The sequence below is a fragment of the Oryx dammah genome, unplaced genomic scaffold, assembly GCF_014754425.2.
Source record: "Oryx dammah isolate SB20612 unplaced genomic scaffold, SCBI_Odam_1.1 HiC_scaffold_13, whole genome shotgun sequence".
In the NCBI taxonomy this organism is placed as follows: domain Eukaryota; kingdom Metazoa; phylum Chordata; class Mammalia; order Artiodactyla; family Bovidae; genus Oryx; species Oryx dammah.
Window position 1 is genome coordinate 19,048,532 of NW_024070197.1, and position 15,284 is coordinate 19,063,815.

The window sequence follows — 15,284 nt, forward strand, 5'->3', positions numbered from 1 at the left end:
GTTCAGCATGGAGTGAATCAGGCTGGGAAGGAGGCAGAGAAGTTTGGCAAGGATGTTCATTATGCTGCCGGGCAGGCTGGGAAAGAGGGAGAAAAAATAGTCCAGGGGGTCCAACATGGAGTGAATCAGGCTGGGAAGGAGGCAGAAAAGTTTGGTCAGGGAGTCCACCATGCCATTGAACAGGCCGGAAAGGAGGTGGGTAAAGTGGGTCAAGGGGTCCATGATGGGGTCAACCAGGCCGGCAAGGAGGCAGAGAAATTGGGCCACGGGGTCAACCATGCTGCTGGCCAGGCTGGAAAGGAAGCGGAGAAACTTGGCCAAGGTGTCCACCATGCTGCAGGCCAGGCCGGGAAGGAGGAGGACAGGTTGCAGCAGAATGTTCATAATGGGGTCAACCAAGCCGGCAAGGAGGCCAACCAGCTGCTGAATGTAGGTGAACAGGGGTGGGGAAGTGGGGAGAAGGGTGTTGGGGGAGGGAGAGGTTCAACCCTTGGGACATTTTGGGGAGCCCACGTCACCATCATTTGGTGAAAGAAGCTTGGGCAGCTAAGCTTGTGGGAAGCTTGGGCTTCCCACTCTCCATCTCCCTTACAAAGGAGCTGGTGGCCAACCGGTCAGACTGATTAAGCCATCTTATCTGCAAAGCCCTATATCAGAGAGTGTGAAAGGGACCCCAGCCCCACCTCCAGGGAGCTGTCCTCCCAGTTAAGGCGATCGGTAGGGAGGAGCACAGCCTCCCCAGGGGAACAGGAAGCAGTTACTGAGGACAAGATCTATTATGGAGCAAAGAGAATGAGTGTTGAGAAAACCCAGAATGTCAGCATGAACTTGAGGACTAGCTTTGGGAGATAAGCCCATTCTGTTTAATTTTCATAGCAAGCCTCTGAGGTAGTCAGGGTAAGGATGCTGACTCCCTGATTCTCAGATAAGGAACGGGAAGCTCAGCGAGGTTTGAGGGACTTGCCAAGGTCACGTGGCTAGCACACAGCTTTAGTGAATTGCAAATTAGGCTTCTTTCTCTTCCTCCACACTGTCCTGTCAGAGGAGGCCTTCCAGAGGATCTTTCTTCCTTTCTTCCTTCCTTTGTTTGTTTCTTTCTCCATGCCATGCAGCATGGGCTTCCCTGGTGGCTCAGATGTTGAAGAACTTGCCTGCAAGACCAAAGACCTGAGTTCAATCCCTGAGTTGGGAAGATCCCCTGGAGGAGGGCATGGCAACTCACTCCAGTATTCTTGCCTGGAGAATCCCCATGGACAGAGGAGCCTGGGGGGCAACAGTCCATGGGGTTGCAAAGAGTCGGACATGACGGAGCAACTAAGCATAGAGAGCATAGCCATGTGGCATATGGGATCTTAGTTCCCAATCAGGGATCCAAGTCCCACCTCCTGCATTGGAAGTTCGGAGTCTTAACTACTGGATCACCAGGGAGACTTCCTGGGGGATTTCTGATCCCCACTTAGGTAGAGGGGACAGATACTGGGAGGCAAGCGGCACCACGCACGGCATTACAGGCACCAAGGAGGAGCAAGAGAAGGCTGACTCCTGCCTGCCCCAGTTCCCCACACCCCACTCTCCATGCAGAGTCTCGGGACACCAGCTTTCAGACTGGCCCAGGCCTCGAAAGCTGCCAGCCACGGAGCCAGGGATGGGTGGGTACGGAGAGAGGAACTATGTTGAAAGTGTGCAGGGTAAGGGAGAGGGCTGAGTCAGGTGCCAGGATGCACTGAATAGAGCCCAAGAGTGGGTGGTTTGTTTGGGGATTCAAGGCTAGCAGCAGCAGTGCAGAGGCAGAGGCACTGCTGAGAGTCTGGGGAGGGTTCAGGGTGGGGATCAGCCCGAATTAGTGATCAGGCTGGAGTGTGTGTAGAAGAGTGTGTTAGAGGTCAGGACGGAGGTTAAACTATGGTCTCGGCTCCTCTGGGCTCCCTTTCCAGTGGGGCCCCTTCTCAGTAACTAAGAACATCTCATTAACCAGAACAAAAGGGAATTGAGGGAAGACTGACCAGTAAGGGCAGACATGGTTCTTGGCTTCTCTTCTCATCTCTCATGGAATTCCCATAGCCACGTGGGCTTTGGGTTTTCTTCCTGGACAGTGCGGGTCGGCGGGTGAGCTTATGCCTCCCACCCTAGCCCCAGTCACCCTAGGGGAAATGGGCCACTGGGAAAAAAGAAGTTGGGAGACCCTCAAGGTCTCGGGGGTTGTAACAACAGTCTGGGCTTTGTCCACAGGACGGTCATCCAGGCGGGTCCACCGCCCAGCACGGAGGGGCCGCAACCACAACCTTAACATCTGGAGTAAGTCTCAAGCACACAGCCTGGACTTGGAGGGTGGTGGTGTGGGGAGTGGAGGCTCTCCTCGGATGGTAGGTGGGACAGATGCTGGGGACTGACCCTCTTGTCCTTGAATTTCAGGCTTCGGTCAACAAGCCCTTCATGGCCTTGTCAGCCCTGTGGAAGGTGAGTGCCCAGGTGGTTTCTGGGAGATGTTCTCACACCCGCTCCCATCACCTGTTCATTGAGAGCTGCGCTGCAGACACTCAGGCTCTGCAGATGCCAGCCAACCCATTTCCCAGCTCTGGTCTGCCTTGTCTCCCTGCTCTCTGCCCTTCACATCCTGCGCTCACCTTTTGGGCTCTTTCTATTCCCGTCCAAGCAGAAGAGACCTCCAGGGGTCCTTATGCATCTGGGAGCCAGGGAGGGAGGGGCTGCCGAAACCTTCCCATGTGTGCCCGTCACCAACCGCCTCAGCATCTCCTGCCACACTCCCTCCCTTCACTGTGACTCCCTTGGCTGTTTTGTTCCTGCTGTCTTGTGGCAACATCCTGGGTGGCGGGAACCCCAGCTCTGTCCCTGGTGGACAGCAAGTCCCTCCCCACCCCCACCCCTACTCCCCACCAGGCTAAAGGCTCCTCTGGGATCCTGGGCCTCCCTCTAGACCCAAAGAGAAGTCTTAGGTCTCGTCTGTGCTCAGTACATTCAGCAGCCTGAAACTGGGTCCAATGGGTGAGGGTGTAGAACAGCCCTAAGACTATGCCAGAAACTCAGAGACACACCCTTGTTTATTCCCGGGCGCTGGAGGTGGTGGAGGATCCTCTCAGGCAAAGCAGACAAGGCTTCTCAGTCTCTACCGAGGCTCCTGGCACCTGTGTCTGGGTGGACCGGCTCCCTGTTCTTCCTGAGTCTAGGTGCCGCCTTCCTTAAGATAGTCCCTGGAACAAAAGCAATTCCTGGCCAGAGCAGCCAGTCTCCCTCTCATCTCTCTAGGGCTGTGAGGGCGCAGGACTCTGTATCCATTCCCTCTCTCCTTCTCTCCTCCAGAGCGCCACCAGCATCATTCCCTAAGCTGATGGACTGGCCTGGTTGAAGAGACTGACATTCCTATTGTCATATCCGCTGAAGTGACCTGAAGGAGCTGGGGCACGCAGGGCGGGGTTGGAGGGGGGGGGGTCGGGGAAGGGAAGGGGGAGGATGGATTTCTAGAGTCCCTTAGGGGGCAATACTGAGACTTATGAATAAATACAACACTCTGTACAACATCATGGTCCATTGTGCTCCCTAAGCAGGGGATCCATGGGAGGAGGCTTGTCTTTCCTCCTCTTGCTGCTTTGCTGGAGGAGCTGGGAGTCTGATGCACAGGACAGGTGGAGCTGGAGATTTCAGCCTGATCTGATGGAAGAGGGTGATTACAGGGACAGGTTATACTTCACTAGTGCAAAGTTTGTGCTTGGCACCAAGAGGAAATCCATGCAGGGAAAGCCCCTCTGGGCCAGGAGTGGGGGGAGGAGCCTGGGGGAAAAATGGCAGGAACCTTGATGGAGCCCCAAAAGTTAGCATCCTCATTCAGGGGTGTGGGACCAAAGGAATACCAATAGTAACCCATGTGTATTGTGTAATTAAGGCATGCTAGGCTCCCCGTACATTACATTCATGACCTCACCAAATCCTCCCAATTGACCAGTTAGGTAAGTTCAGTTCAGTTCAGTCGCTCAGTTGTGTCCGACTCTTTGCGACCCCATGAATCGCAGCACGCCAGGCCTCCCTGTCCATCACCAACTCCTGGAGTTCACTCAGACTCACGTCCATCGAGTCAGTGATGCCATCCAGCCATCTCATCCTCTGTCGTCCCCTTCTTCTCCTGCCCCTAATCCCTTCCAGCATCAAAGTCTTTTCCAATGAGTCAACTCTTCGCATGAGGTGGCCAAAGTACTGGAGTTTCAGCTTTAGCATCATTCCTTCCAGAGAAATCCCAGGGCTGATCTCCTTCAGAATGGACTGGTTGGATCTCCTTGCAGTCCAAGGGACTCTCAAGAGTCTTCTCCAACACCACAGTTCAAAAGCATCAATTCTTCGGCGCTCAGCCTTCTTCACAGTCCAACTCTCACATCCATACCTGACCACTGGAAAAACCATAGCCTTGACTAGATAGACCTTTGTTGACAAATGTCTCTGCTTTTGAATATACTATCTAGGTTGTTCATAACTTTTCTTCCAAGGAGTAAGCGTCTTTTAATTTCATGGCTGCAATCACCATCTGCAGTAAGAGGTACTACTATTGCCTCATTTTATAAAAAATCACACGGAGGTTCAGGCAAGTTAAGAAACACAACCAAATTCACACAACAAGTGGAGGGAGAAACAGCCACAAAGGATATTCTGAAAACCCAGAGGTCTTTTGCTGTTTTTTTTTTTTTTTTTTTTAACATTGAAAAAATGTTTTATTTTTGGTTGCACTGGGTCTTTGTTGCTGCGAACAGGCTCTCTCTCATTGTGGAGAGTGGTGGCTACTCTCTCATCATGGCGGATGGGCTTCTCTTGTTTCAGAGCACAGGCTCTAGGGTGTGCCAGCTTCCGGAGGTGCAGTTCATGGGTTCAGTAGTTGTGGCTCCCGGGCTCTAGGGCACCGCCTCAGTAGTTGTGGTGCACGAGCTTGGCTGCTCTGCAGCTTGTGGGACCTTCTCGAGGACCAGGGATCGAACCTGTATCCCCTGCATTGGCAGGCAGATTCTTATCCACTGTACCACCAGGGAAGTCCTCTTTTGCTATTTAGTATCAGTAGGGAGGGGACTCAGTGAATAAGGAGAGAGGAAGGAGGCACACATTCGAGGTCTTCTCTCCGGTGGGACCACAAAAGGCTCAGGGGAAAGGCACAGTGAGGACAGGAGGGAGGCCTCTTTGTGAGAGGAATGGTGACACAGGAGGCCCCGTTTTCAGATCTGTGGATGGCTCAAAGCCCGGAGCGAAGATGCTAGCAGCTACTATATACTGAGCAGGCAGTAGGTTCCAGGTACCGTATGAAAGACACTCTACCACCATTTAAGCCTCCTACAACCCAAAGGATATGATCCACACTGTATGGATGAGGAAGGTGAGACTCCAAGGGGCCAGGCCACTTGCCTGGAGTAACCCGTGAGAAAGTAGCAGGCCTGTCTATTTCCAGAACCTGACCTTGCCCAGTTACCTATAAAGTCTGTAGAATACTCACCTAGCATGGGTGGCGTGCTGGGAGACCAGGTGCCTGTGGGCCATGTCCTTCCCCTCCAGGGGCCACCACTTCCTCCCATGTAAAGGGGGGCGGGTGTCTGCAAGAGAGGACTGCAAACGTGGCTTCCAGCTCCAAAATTCCCTCAACTGTGGGACCAGAAATAGAGACAGCGTTTTTGCCCTTGGGGAATTTAGAGGCTTTCTGGGAAGGCTTCCCCAATGGCTCAGCAGGTAAAGAATCTGCCGGCAAAGCAGGAGACACAGGAGATGTGGGTTCGATCCCTGGGTTGGGAAGATCCCCTGGAGGAGGAAATGGCAACCCACTCCAGTATTCTTGCCTGGAGAATCCCATGGATGGAGGAGCCTGGGGGGCTACAGTCCATGGGGTCACAAACAGCTCCACATGAATGAGTGACTAAGCACAAAGCACAAACAGAATTTGAAAACAAACACAAAGTGATGTATCAATAAAGACTAAAGGACACACCAGGGAGGGGAGGGGCCTGATATGCACAGTAAAGGTAATGTTCTTGGCACTTCATATTCTCTGTGTTTTTCCTTGTTTGTAGAATACCACTATTTTATTTTATCATTTATTTATTTTTTGCCTCGCTGCCTCCCCAACCACAGACAGAACCCAGGCCCCCAGCGGTGGAAGCTCGGAGTCCCAACCACTGGACCACCAGGGAAGTCCCTACTTAAACAACATATGCTCCTTTTTTTCCCTGACAATATCTTATTGCAAAAATGAAAGAATTTTACAGTGGATACCTGCATACTCACCACTTGGATTCCACCATGAACATATGACTATGCTTGCTTTATCACATTTCCACTGATACTTTTTCTTTTTTTGCTATACAGTAGGTCCTTGTTAGTTATACATTTTAAATATAGCAGGGTATACATGTCCATCCCAAACTCCCTAACCGTCCCTTCCCCTGATCCTTCTGCCCGGGTACTGATACATTTTCGATGCTTTTCAAAGTAAATCCCAGAGCTTTGTTTCTGGCATTTCAATAAACAGAAGCATTCATTTCTATTGGGTTGGCCAAAAAGTTCGCTTGGTTTTAAATAACAATAAAAGGCAATTTTCCATTTTCACAAGAACTTTATTGAACAACTGTTCACTAACCAAACGAACTTTTTTGGCCAACTCAATATCACATGTTTCCTACACATGTGGGAACAGAGGGTCAACTCTATGTTGAACGTCCTTTCATCTGGTCTGGAAGAACCCCTTCTGAGTGGGGAATCATTCTTTCAGAAAGTAAAAGCTTTCATCGATTCTATTTGCCCCCATTTTCATGCTAGGTTGGCTTGAATGGGGTTCCTGAAAGTGCCAAAGAGATATAGGATAATGCTGGGACTCAGTCCTGGGAGGCTTCTGGAAGAGGACGGTCTGAAGAGGCAGATCTGAAGGTTACAAGAGGCACGGCTCAGTCCTGCCTCAAGGCCTGGTGAGCTCTGCTTCCTCTGCTAGGGACGTTCACCCTGCCTATCTGTCCTTTCCTGCCTCCCCGGTTTGAACAAAGGGCTATCTCTGCTCCCATAGTGCACTGATACTGGTCTTCAAGGCGTTGTGACAAACTGTAATTATATACTTGTGTGTGTGTGTGTGCATGCTCAGTCACTTCAGTCGTGCCCAGCGCTTTGTGACCAAATGGACTATAGCCCACCAGGTTTTTCTGTCCATGGGATTCTCCAGGCAAGAATACTGGAGTGGGTTGCCATGCCCTCCTCCAGGGGATCTTCCCAACCCAGGGATCGAACCCACATTTTCTGCATTGCAGGCAGATTCTTTACCCACCGAGCCACCTGGGAAGCCTGCAATTATCTCCTTACCTGTTTCATATCCATTTCTCCTAGACGAACAGGTTCCGGAAGAGGGGTCAAGGCTGGGCGCAGGTGTCTGGCAACTAGTAGAGAGGAGGCTACTGGCTGGAGCAGACTTGGGATGTATAAGCAGGAAGCCCAAAGCTGGGCCAGACAGGTAGAGTCAGGCGAGGGAGTCAGAAAGAGAGGAGGCCAGTTGCCGAGGCTGTGGAAGAACAGGGAGAGGAGGCTGGGTGGGACTGTCACCGCCAGCATTTATTGGGTGTTCACTCTAGACTAAGCATTTACAGACATGATTCAGTCACCCTCATAAAATCCTCTGAGGCGGGTTCCATGATCACCCCCTTAGAGATGATGAAGCCAAGGCTCAGAGAAGGGAGAGAGTTGAGGCCACCCAACTAGTAGGCAGTGATGGCTGGCTCCTCAACCCGAGCACTTTCCTGCTGGGCATCTCTGCTCGAGGAACGGTGGCAGGCTTCCTTGTGATTCTGGGTGGGGGGGAGGGCTACTTCCAAATAAGTTCCCCGTACCAGGTTGTTTCTTGTCGAGGGTGGGGGAGTGGGAAGCACGTTGCTTGTGGGATCTTAGTTTCCTGGACCAAGGATTGAGCCTGTCACCCCCACAGTGGAAGTGGGGAGTCCTAACCACTGGGCTGCTAGGGAATTCCCCAAATAAGTCCTCTTTAAAAGTAAATTTCTGCCTTTGGCCCATTCAGGGGGTACCTGTGTGCCTGTGCATGAGTCTCAAAATTAAACAACTGCCAGGAAAGTATTCCAACAGCAGTGAAGTGTCTGAAACTAGCAAGAACATATTTTGAGTGTTCTTATGCACCAGGCACCGTGCTAAGCTCTTTGCATGTGGTACCTTGTGTCATCCTTGTATCCACCCTTCTTGCAGTAAGTAAGTAATCAAGTCAGGATTTGAGCATGGGCTCCAGGACAGGATGAGTTGAGCCAGCAGCTGCCAGTCCGAGGCCCAGGACCCCAGAGAGGGGAGCAGAGACGCCACCGAGCCCTGAGCCCCATGCCTGCTCCATCCTTGATTCCGGCCTCCCCCCGAAGCCTCCTCCCTGGCCTATGTACACCTCAGGCCCACCCCCACCCCAGTCTGTTGCTCAGTTAAACATCTGAATCAGGCACAACCTTCCTTGGTTCCCAGCCCTTGGCTGGTTCTACCTCATTAGCAGTCAAAGTCCTCACCACAGTCCCCAAAGTTCCACAATCTGGCCTAGTTGTGTCTGACTTCAACTGCTCGCATTTGCCCTCTGCACAAGCCACAATGGTCCTCAGACAGAATAAGCAGGCTCCTGCCTCAGGGCCTTTGCCCTGTTTCCCTGCTTGGAATCCCCGGGCTCCAGATATTCTCACGGCTCACTCTCACTTCTTTTCAGTCTTGGGTCATAGACCACATCTCAAAGAGCCCTTTCCTGACCACACTATTTAAAACACTATGAGGGGGTTCCCTGGTGGCCCAGTGGTTAGGACTCTGTGCTTTCACTGCTGTGACCCAGGTTCAATCCTGGTTGGGGAACTAAGATCCTGCCAGCCAGGAGGGACAGCCAAGAAAACAAAAAACCCCAAACTAAAGTAAACCCCAAACTCTGTCTTGTCTATTTCCTCCCCCCTTGTATGTTTCTTTCTTTTTTAAAATATAAATTTATTTTAATTGGAGGCTAATTACTCTACAATATTGTATTGGTTTTGCCATACATCAACATGAAACCGCCACAGGTGTACACGTGTTCCCCATCCTGAATTCCCCTCCCCCCTCCCTCCCCGTACCATCCCTCTGGGTCGTCCCAGTGCACCAGCCCCAAGCATCCAGTATCATGCATCGAACCTGGACTGATGATTCATTTCATATATGATATTATACATGTTTCAATGCCATTCTCCCAAATCATCCCACCCTTGCCCTCTCCCACAGAGTCCAAAAGACTGTTCTATACATCTGTATCTCTTTTGCTGTCTTGCATACAGGGTTATCATTACCATCTTTCTAAATTCCATATATATGCATTAGTATATTGTATTGGTGTTTTTCTTTCTGGCTTACTTCACTCTGTATATTCAGCTCCAGTTTCATCCACCTTAATAGAACTGATTCAAATGTATTCTTTTTAATGGCTGAGTAATACTCCATTGTGTATACGTACCACAGCTTTCTTATCCATTCATCTGCTGATGGACATCTAGGTTGCTTCCATGTCCTGGCTATTATAAACAGTGCTGTGATGAACATTGGGGTACACTTGTCTCTTTCAATTCTGGTTTCCTCGGTGTGTATGCCCAGCAGTGGGATTGCTGGGTCATATGGCAGTTCTATTTCCAGTTTTTTAAGGAATCTCCACACTGTTCTCCATAGTGGTTGTACTAGTTTGCATTCCCACCAACAGTGTAAGAGAGTTCTGTTTTCTCTACACCCTCTCCAGCATTTATTGCTTGTATATTTTTGGATTGCAGCCATTCTGACTGGCGATGGTACTTCATTGTGGTAACTCATTGTGGTTTTGATTTGCATTTCTCTGATAATGAGTGATGTTGAGCATCTTTTCATGTGTTTGTTAGCCATCTGTGTCTTCTTTGGAGAAATGTCTATTTAGTTCTTTGGCCCATTTTTTGATTGGGTGGTTTATTTTTCTGGAATTGAGCTGCAGGAGTTGCTTGTATATTTTTGAGATAGTTGTTTGTCAGTTGCTTCATTTGCTATTATTTTCTCCCATTCTGAAGGCTGTCTTTTCACCTTGCTTATAGTTTCCTTTGTTGTGCAGAAGCTTTTAAGTTTAATTAGGTCCCATTTGTTTATTTTTGCTTTTATTTCCACTATTCTGAATAGCCAAAGCAATCTTGAGAAAGAAGAATGGAACTGGAGGAATCAACCTGCCTGACTTCAGACTATACTACAAAGCCACAGTCATCAGGACAGTATGGTACTGGCACAAAGACAGAAATATAGATCAATGGAACAAAACAGAAAACCCAGAGATAAATCCACACACCTATGGACACCTTATCTTTGGCAAAGGAGGCAAGAATATACAATGGATTAAAGACAATCTCTTTACCAAATGGTGCTGGGAAAACTGGTTAATCACTTGTAAAAGAATGAAACTAGAACACTTTCTAACACCATACACAAAAATAAACTCAAAATGGATTAAAGATCTAAATGTAAGACCAGAAACTATAAGACTCCTAGAAGAGAACATAGGCAAAACACTCTCTGACATAAATCACAGCAGGATCCTCTGTATCCTTCTTTATAAGACTCTTCATCACCTGATATGTTCATTGTCCAATCTCCCCTTAGTGAACGTGAGCTCCCCAAAGAGGGAGATTTTCATGATCTTGTTCCATGCTGTACTCCATGCCTAGAACAGGCATGAGACAGAGTAAGCACTCAATAAACACTTGTTGAATGAATGAAATAGTGAATTAGAGAGAAAAGCTGAAATCAGAGGGTCTTGGGCATATCAGATTTGTGGATACTGTTATCATAAAAGAAGAGAAGAGGCACGGAGCTGTAGGAGAAAAGGCTGTTTGGAGTCAGACAGATTTAGGTCAGATTCTGACAGCTCCATTTTGCCATGATCTTGTATATGACTTTGTATGTGTGTTAAACAGCTCACGACCTCAGTTACCTCATCTGTAGAATGGGAATAATATCTATCTCTCAAGATTATAGTGAGGACTAAATGAGATCATTCATGTGAAAGCACCTAGTCTTCTGTTTATTAAATACACAACAGGTATTTAATACACAATAAGTATTTAATAAACATGCCTTCAGACTGATTTGAAGTGACCCCTCAGGTCCACAGATGTCTGAGGGCAGTATTTTTCCAGAAGGTATAAATGGGGCTACTGGTGGCATGGGAGAATTTAGATGGCTTGTGAACATGGGTTTGAATAAGTCTGAATCAAAAAGTGAGAAACTTAACTGTCTTCTTAAAACGTTTAAGAAATTTTCTGATTAGGTGAAGAAGACTCCATTTCTGCGCTTGTGGGCTCAGAACACCTCTCTCAGATGTGCTAAGCTTTTTTTTTTTTTTTGCTTTTTTTTTTTTTAAACAAAGAGGATACAGGAACTGCCACCAGCTATAATGTGATACAATTGCTTGCTTCTCACTTTGTTTTTTTGTACTTTCTATTTATGGGCTAGTGATCCTGGCTTTCTACTTAGAGTAGTGATATAAAGTATTCTCTTAAAATATACTTAAGAAGGTAAGCCGGCTCCAAGAAGGAGAAAGAAGAAGAACAGGGCAGCTCTATGCCATGGTGAGGATGTCCCATGAGGGAAGTGTGGGAAGGAGCCTTGGAGTTGGCTAGCATATGTGCCACCTCCTGCCCCGAGGTCCTGTGAGGGTGGGGAGCAGTGAGTCCTGGGGGGGTGTGGGGTGTCCATCACTAACGCCAGAGGCCTGAGATTTACGCTCTCTGTCCCTCACATGGCCTGGGAGCAAAACCCAAACCAATACTACCCAGAGGAGAATGAAGGTTCTGAAAACCAGCAGAGGGTCTCAGGCACCAAGAAGACAGAATACTCTGGGAACCAGGCTCAGGAGCGAGCCAGCCGGGGCTGGGCTTTGCCACTACTGCACACTTACTATATCCTCTCTGAGCACCAAGTTCTCTGTCCCTAAATGGGGGTAATAATAAGACCGATTCTTCCAGGGCTGTCTGAGCCTTAAAGTGCTTAGTCCAGTGCTGGGCAAATAGAAAGCCGTGGATCAAGTGCAGCTACAAAGATGATGACAACTACTATTGTATTACCATTGTCACTATTATTATCATTAAAGAGTCAGTGATGGAAAAATAGGGAAGTAGGAAGGAGCAGCGGAGGATAGGCAGTGTTTACATCGTGAGAGGTGATGGATATTACAAGTTGGGGTGCGGGTGCTGGGGTGGAGAGAGACTGACTGAGAGACATTGAGAAAGGCAGATGGAAACTGGCCCCTCCTAACTGGGCGATGAGTCCCAGCAACACAAGGCAGTGTCAAATGGGAGGACCTGGGGTTCATGGGAGTGGGAGAAGCAGCCACACTTGCTGAGCAGCGAGCCATGAGCCCTCTGGAGGATGCTCGAGTTCTGCATCCTGAGCTGGGCCCAGGGGAGAGGACCACTGTGCTGACCCCTCCTCCCTTGCCAGGGCTGCTCTGGCTCGTTGGGGAGCAGCCGGGGGCGGGGTGGGGTGAGCTGGTGTAGTCCCAGCCCTCACAGCAGGCTGTGAGCTCACACATGTGCCCCCTCTAGGCCTGGCAAACAGGATAGGTGCCTGGGTCAGGCCTGGTAAACAGGATAGGTTCCTGGGTCAGCTGCACCCTCCCTAGGTCTTTTCCTCCCACTCGTTCCCTGGGGCTGGCTCGCCCGCCCAGCTCCCCTGCTCCACACCCAGCTTTCTCAGCCCAGATGCTAACTGACACGCCCTGATGACCACTCTGAGGGTCGCGGCCACTTCCTTCCCTGACTGATGCCTGGGGTCCCAGGCTCTCTGTGGCTGGAAGGCATGGCAGTGTCAGGCTCTCACCTGTAGGTGGCAGTATAGGAGAGAGATGGGAGAGATGAAGGCTGGCGAAGGTCACCTGCGCCCATCGTGGTGCCCCGGATCCAGGCTGGCTTACACCTAGGATGGGTCCTGTTCCATTGGGCTCCTTACCCTCGCTCCCTCTTTTGACGTCCTGTCTGATTCCTCCCTCCTAAGTCCCCTCCACCCCACCACCTAGCTCCCCAGTTGCCCCCACCCCCACCCTGCGCCCCAAATTCCTGGGGTTGGGAAATCAGAACACTTTGGCACCGACCTCATCCCATTTCTTCCTCCCTCCCTGATGCACGGACTCCCTCTCTGTTTCGACACAGACACTCAGACTCACAATTACAGCTCATTACCCTATCAGGTGGTTGGATCTGAGTCACTGTGGGGAGGGACCCTGAACTGCCCAGCCCTGCCACCTTCTCCCAAGCTACACTATAAGGAGTAGTGGCGTGGAGGAGGACTTTAGGAAGACAAGGGCATCTAGGGAGGGAGAGAGCAGGCTGCAGACCCAGAGGGAGGGCGAACAAGAAGCCAGAAGGAAGGAGAGAAGGGAGAAGGGCCGGCAGACATCAGGGAAGCGACAGGGCCTGAAAAGGAACCTGGGTGGAAAGAAGACACTCAGGAGAGAGGAAGAGAGGCAGAGATGAAGCGAAAGGGGTCTCTGGCCGGCCTCCTGCTGTTCCTGCTCCTGGGCAGTGGAGAGGCTAGTCCGCTGCAGAGTGGAGAGGCCGACGCTTCAGGAAAAGTTGGGGAAGCCATTGTACACGGGGTGGGAGAGGGGGTGGGAGAGGCCTTGGGAGAAGCCGCCATCAAAGGAATCGAGAAGGCCATTGGCCGAGGGACTGGAGAGAAAGCCAGCTTGGGAATCAGGGAGGCCAGGGACCCCCACTTGGGGGATGCTCTTGCTCACAAGCTTAAGGAAGCGAGCCACGCTCTTAAAAACACTGGGAGCGAGGCCGGCAGACAGGCTGAAAATATCATCGGACACGGAGTGGGGCAGGGAGCGCCCGGCAGCCACGGAGCTTGGGTGAGTGGCTGGAAGGCCGCTGTGGAAATGGGAGGCTATGGGCAGCTGGGCTGAGGATCCCGGGAAGTAGTTGAAAGGAGGGATGCCTCCTCATCAGTGGTGATCCTTCCACGTCAGGCCTCCCTCCTCCACTGCCCTGGGTCTCTCTCCACCTGCCTCCCCCCTTGTCCTGCTCTGGTTCCTTTCTCTCTGAGTTGCTCTGTCCACTCTCCCCGACCCCAGAATGAGGAGGTCACACACACTCAGCGCAGCCATGTCGTTCTTGCAGGGAACCAATGGGCAGCCTCCATCTGGAGGCCATGGCATCCCTGGCTCTCAGGGCAGCTCTGGAGGCCCAGGGGACACCCAGGACCACGTGTTCTCTGGAGGCTCAGGTGGCAGCTTTGGAGCTAATGCTCAGGGAGGCTCCTGGGGCCAGGGAGGCCACAGAGGGCCATTCAACCCAGGGGCCAACTCTCAGGTAAAGTAACCATCAACCTTGATGCTTGCCCCCTCCCTCCCCTCAAGCCCACACACTTGGTGCCTCCCCCATGTCCTTCCTGATCCCAAGCTCATCTTACCCTTCCTACAGGGAACTGCACCCCAACATGGTTCAGTGAGAAGCAGCAGCAACAGAAATACAGAAGTAAGAGGAAGAGCCTGCAGAGGCAGAGGTGTCTAGATGCATGTGATAGAAACTGGGAGAGACACAGCGGAGAGAAAGACTGGCAGGGGAGGGGTGGAAGGAAGATGCAGACTGGTTGGGGAGAGATAGGCGTGGGGACGAGGCTCAGAAGAGTGAGCTAGCTTTGGGGGAGAGAAGCACCGGGTCAGGAAGCCAAGCCAAGGATGCAGGAGAGCCTGGCCTGGGGGAACAGCTTTGCCTGGAACCCCACCCGTCCCCTTCCCTCCACAGTGCACCACCCCCCCTGGCTCAGGTGGAAGCTCTGGCAACTCTGGGGTAAGAGCACGGGGCAACCTGAAGCATTTTTGCCCTGGGAGGAGACAGAGAAACTACTCCTCTCAAACTGGGCGGGAAATATTCCTGAGGGAGGAGGGAGAGGGAGGAAAGCCTTCTCCCTTGGTGTTCTCATCTTTAGACCTCGCTCTGGTCTCTTGGCTCAGACAGTAAAGAATCTGCCTGCAATGAGGGAGATTGGGGTTGGATCCCCGGGTGGGGAAGATCTCCTGGAGAAGGCAATGGCTCTTCACTCCAGTCTTCTTGCCTGGAGAATCCCATGGACAGAGGAGCCTGGCGGGCTACAGTCCTTGGGGTCGCACCGAGTCGGACACGACGCAAGTGACTGACGCTGGTCTCTTCCCGCTCCTCAGGGAAGCAGCAGCAGTGGCTCCAGCAGTAATGGCGGCGGCAGCCATGGCGTCCCCGGCAGTAATGGCGGCGGCAGTAATGGCGGCGGCAGCCATGGCG

The 15,284-nt window shown here is 51.2% G+C and overlaps 2 protein-coding genes across 5 annotated transcripts in view; both read left to right on the plus strand.

The window, feature by feature from the left end:
- The window catches only part of SBSN (suprabasin), a 4,394-nt gene extending 858 nt beyond the window's left edge, over positions 1–3,536 (plus strand). For 2 of the 3 annotated variants that reach the window (XM_040253035.1, XM_040253034.1), the window contains 4 exons: positions 65–429; positions 2,230–2,295; positions 2,413–2,457; positions 3,319–3,536. In XM_040253035.1, coding sequence (XP_040108969.1) covers positions 65–429; positions 2,230–2,295; positions 2,413–2,457; positions 3,319–3,342 — 500 coding nt within the window. In that variant the 3' untranslated portion in view covers positions 3,343–3,536. The remainder of the gene's footprint in view (positions 1–64; positions 430–2,229; positions 2,296–2,412; positions 2,458–3,318) is intronic. The other variant, XM_040253036.1, reaches the window with a different exon arrangement.
- Positions 3,537–13,064: 9,528 nt separating this feature from the next.
- Positions 13,065–15,284, plus strand: part of LOC120872555 (dermokine-like) — a 7,712-nt gene continuing 5,492 nt past the window's right edge. The window contains exons 1-5 of one of the 2 annotated variants that reach the window (XR_005723271.1): positions 13,065–13,876; positions 14,145–14,336; positions 14,448–14,501; positions 14,772–14,816; positions 15,188–15,284. The exon at positions 15,188–15,284 is cut by the window's right edge and continues 102 nt beyond it. Coding sequence is in view for 1 of the 2 variants with exons in the window: in XM_040253052.1 (XP_040108986.1) it covers positions 15,216–15,284 (69 nt within the window). In the remaining variant the exon portion in view is untranslated. Of the gene's footprint in view, positions 13,877–14,144; positions 14,337–14,447; positions 14,502–14,771; positions 14,817–15,187 lie in introns of those variants that run through there. The other variant, XM_040253052.1, reaches the window with a different exon arrangement.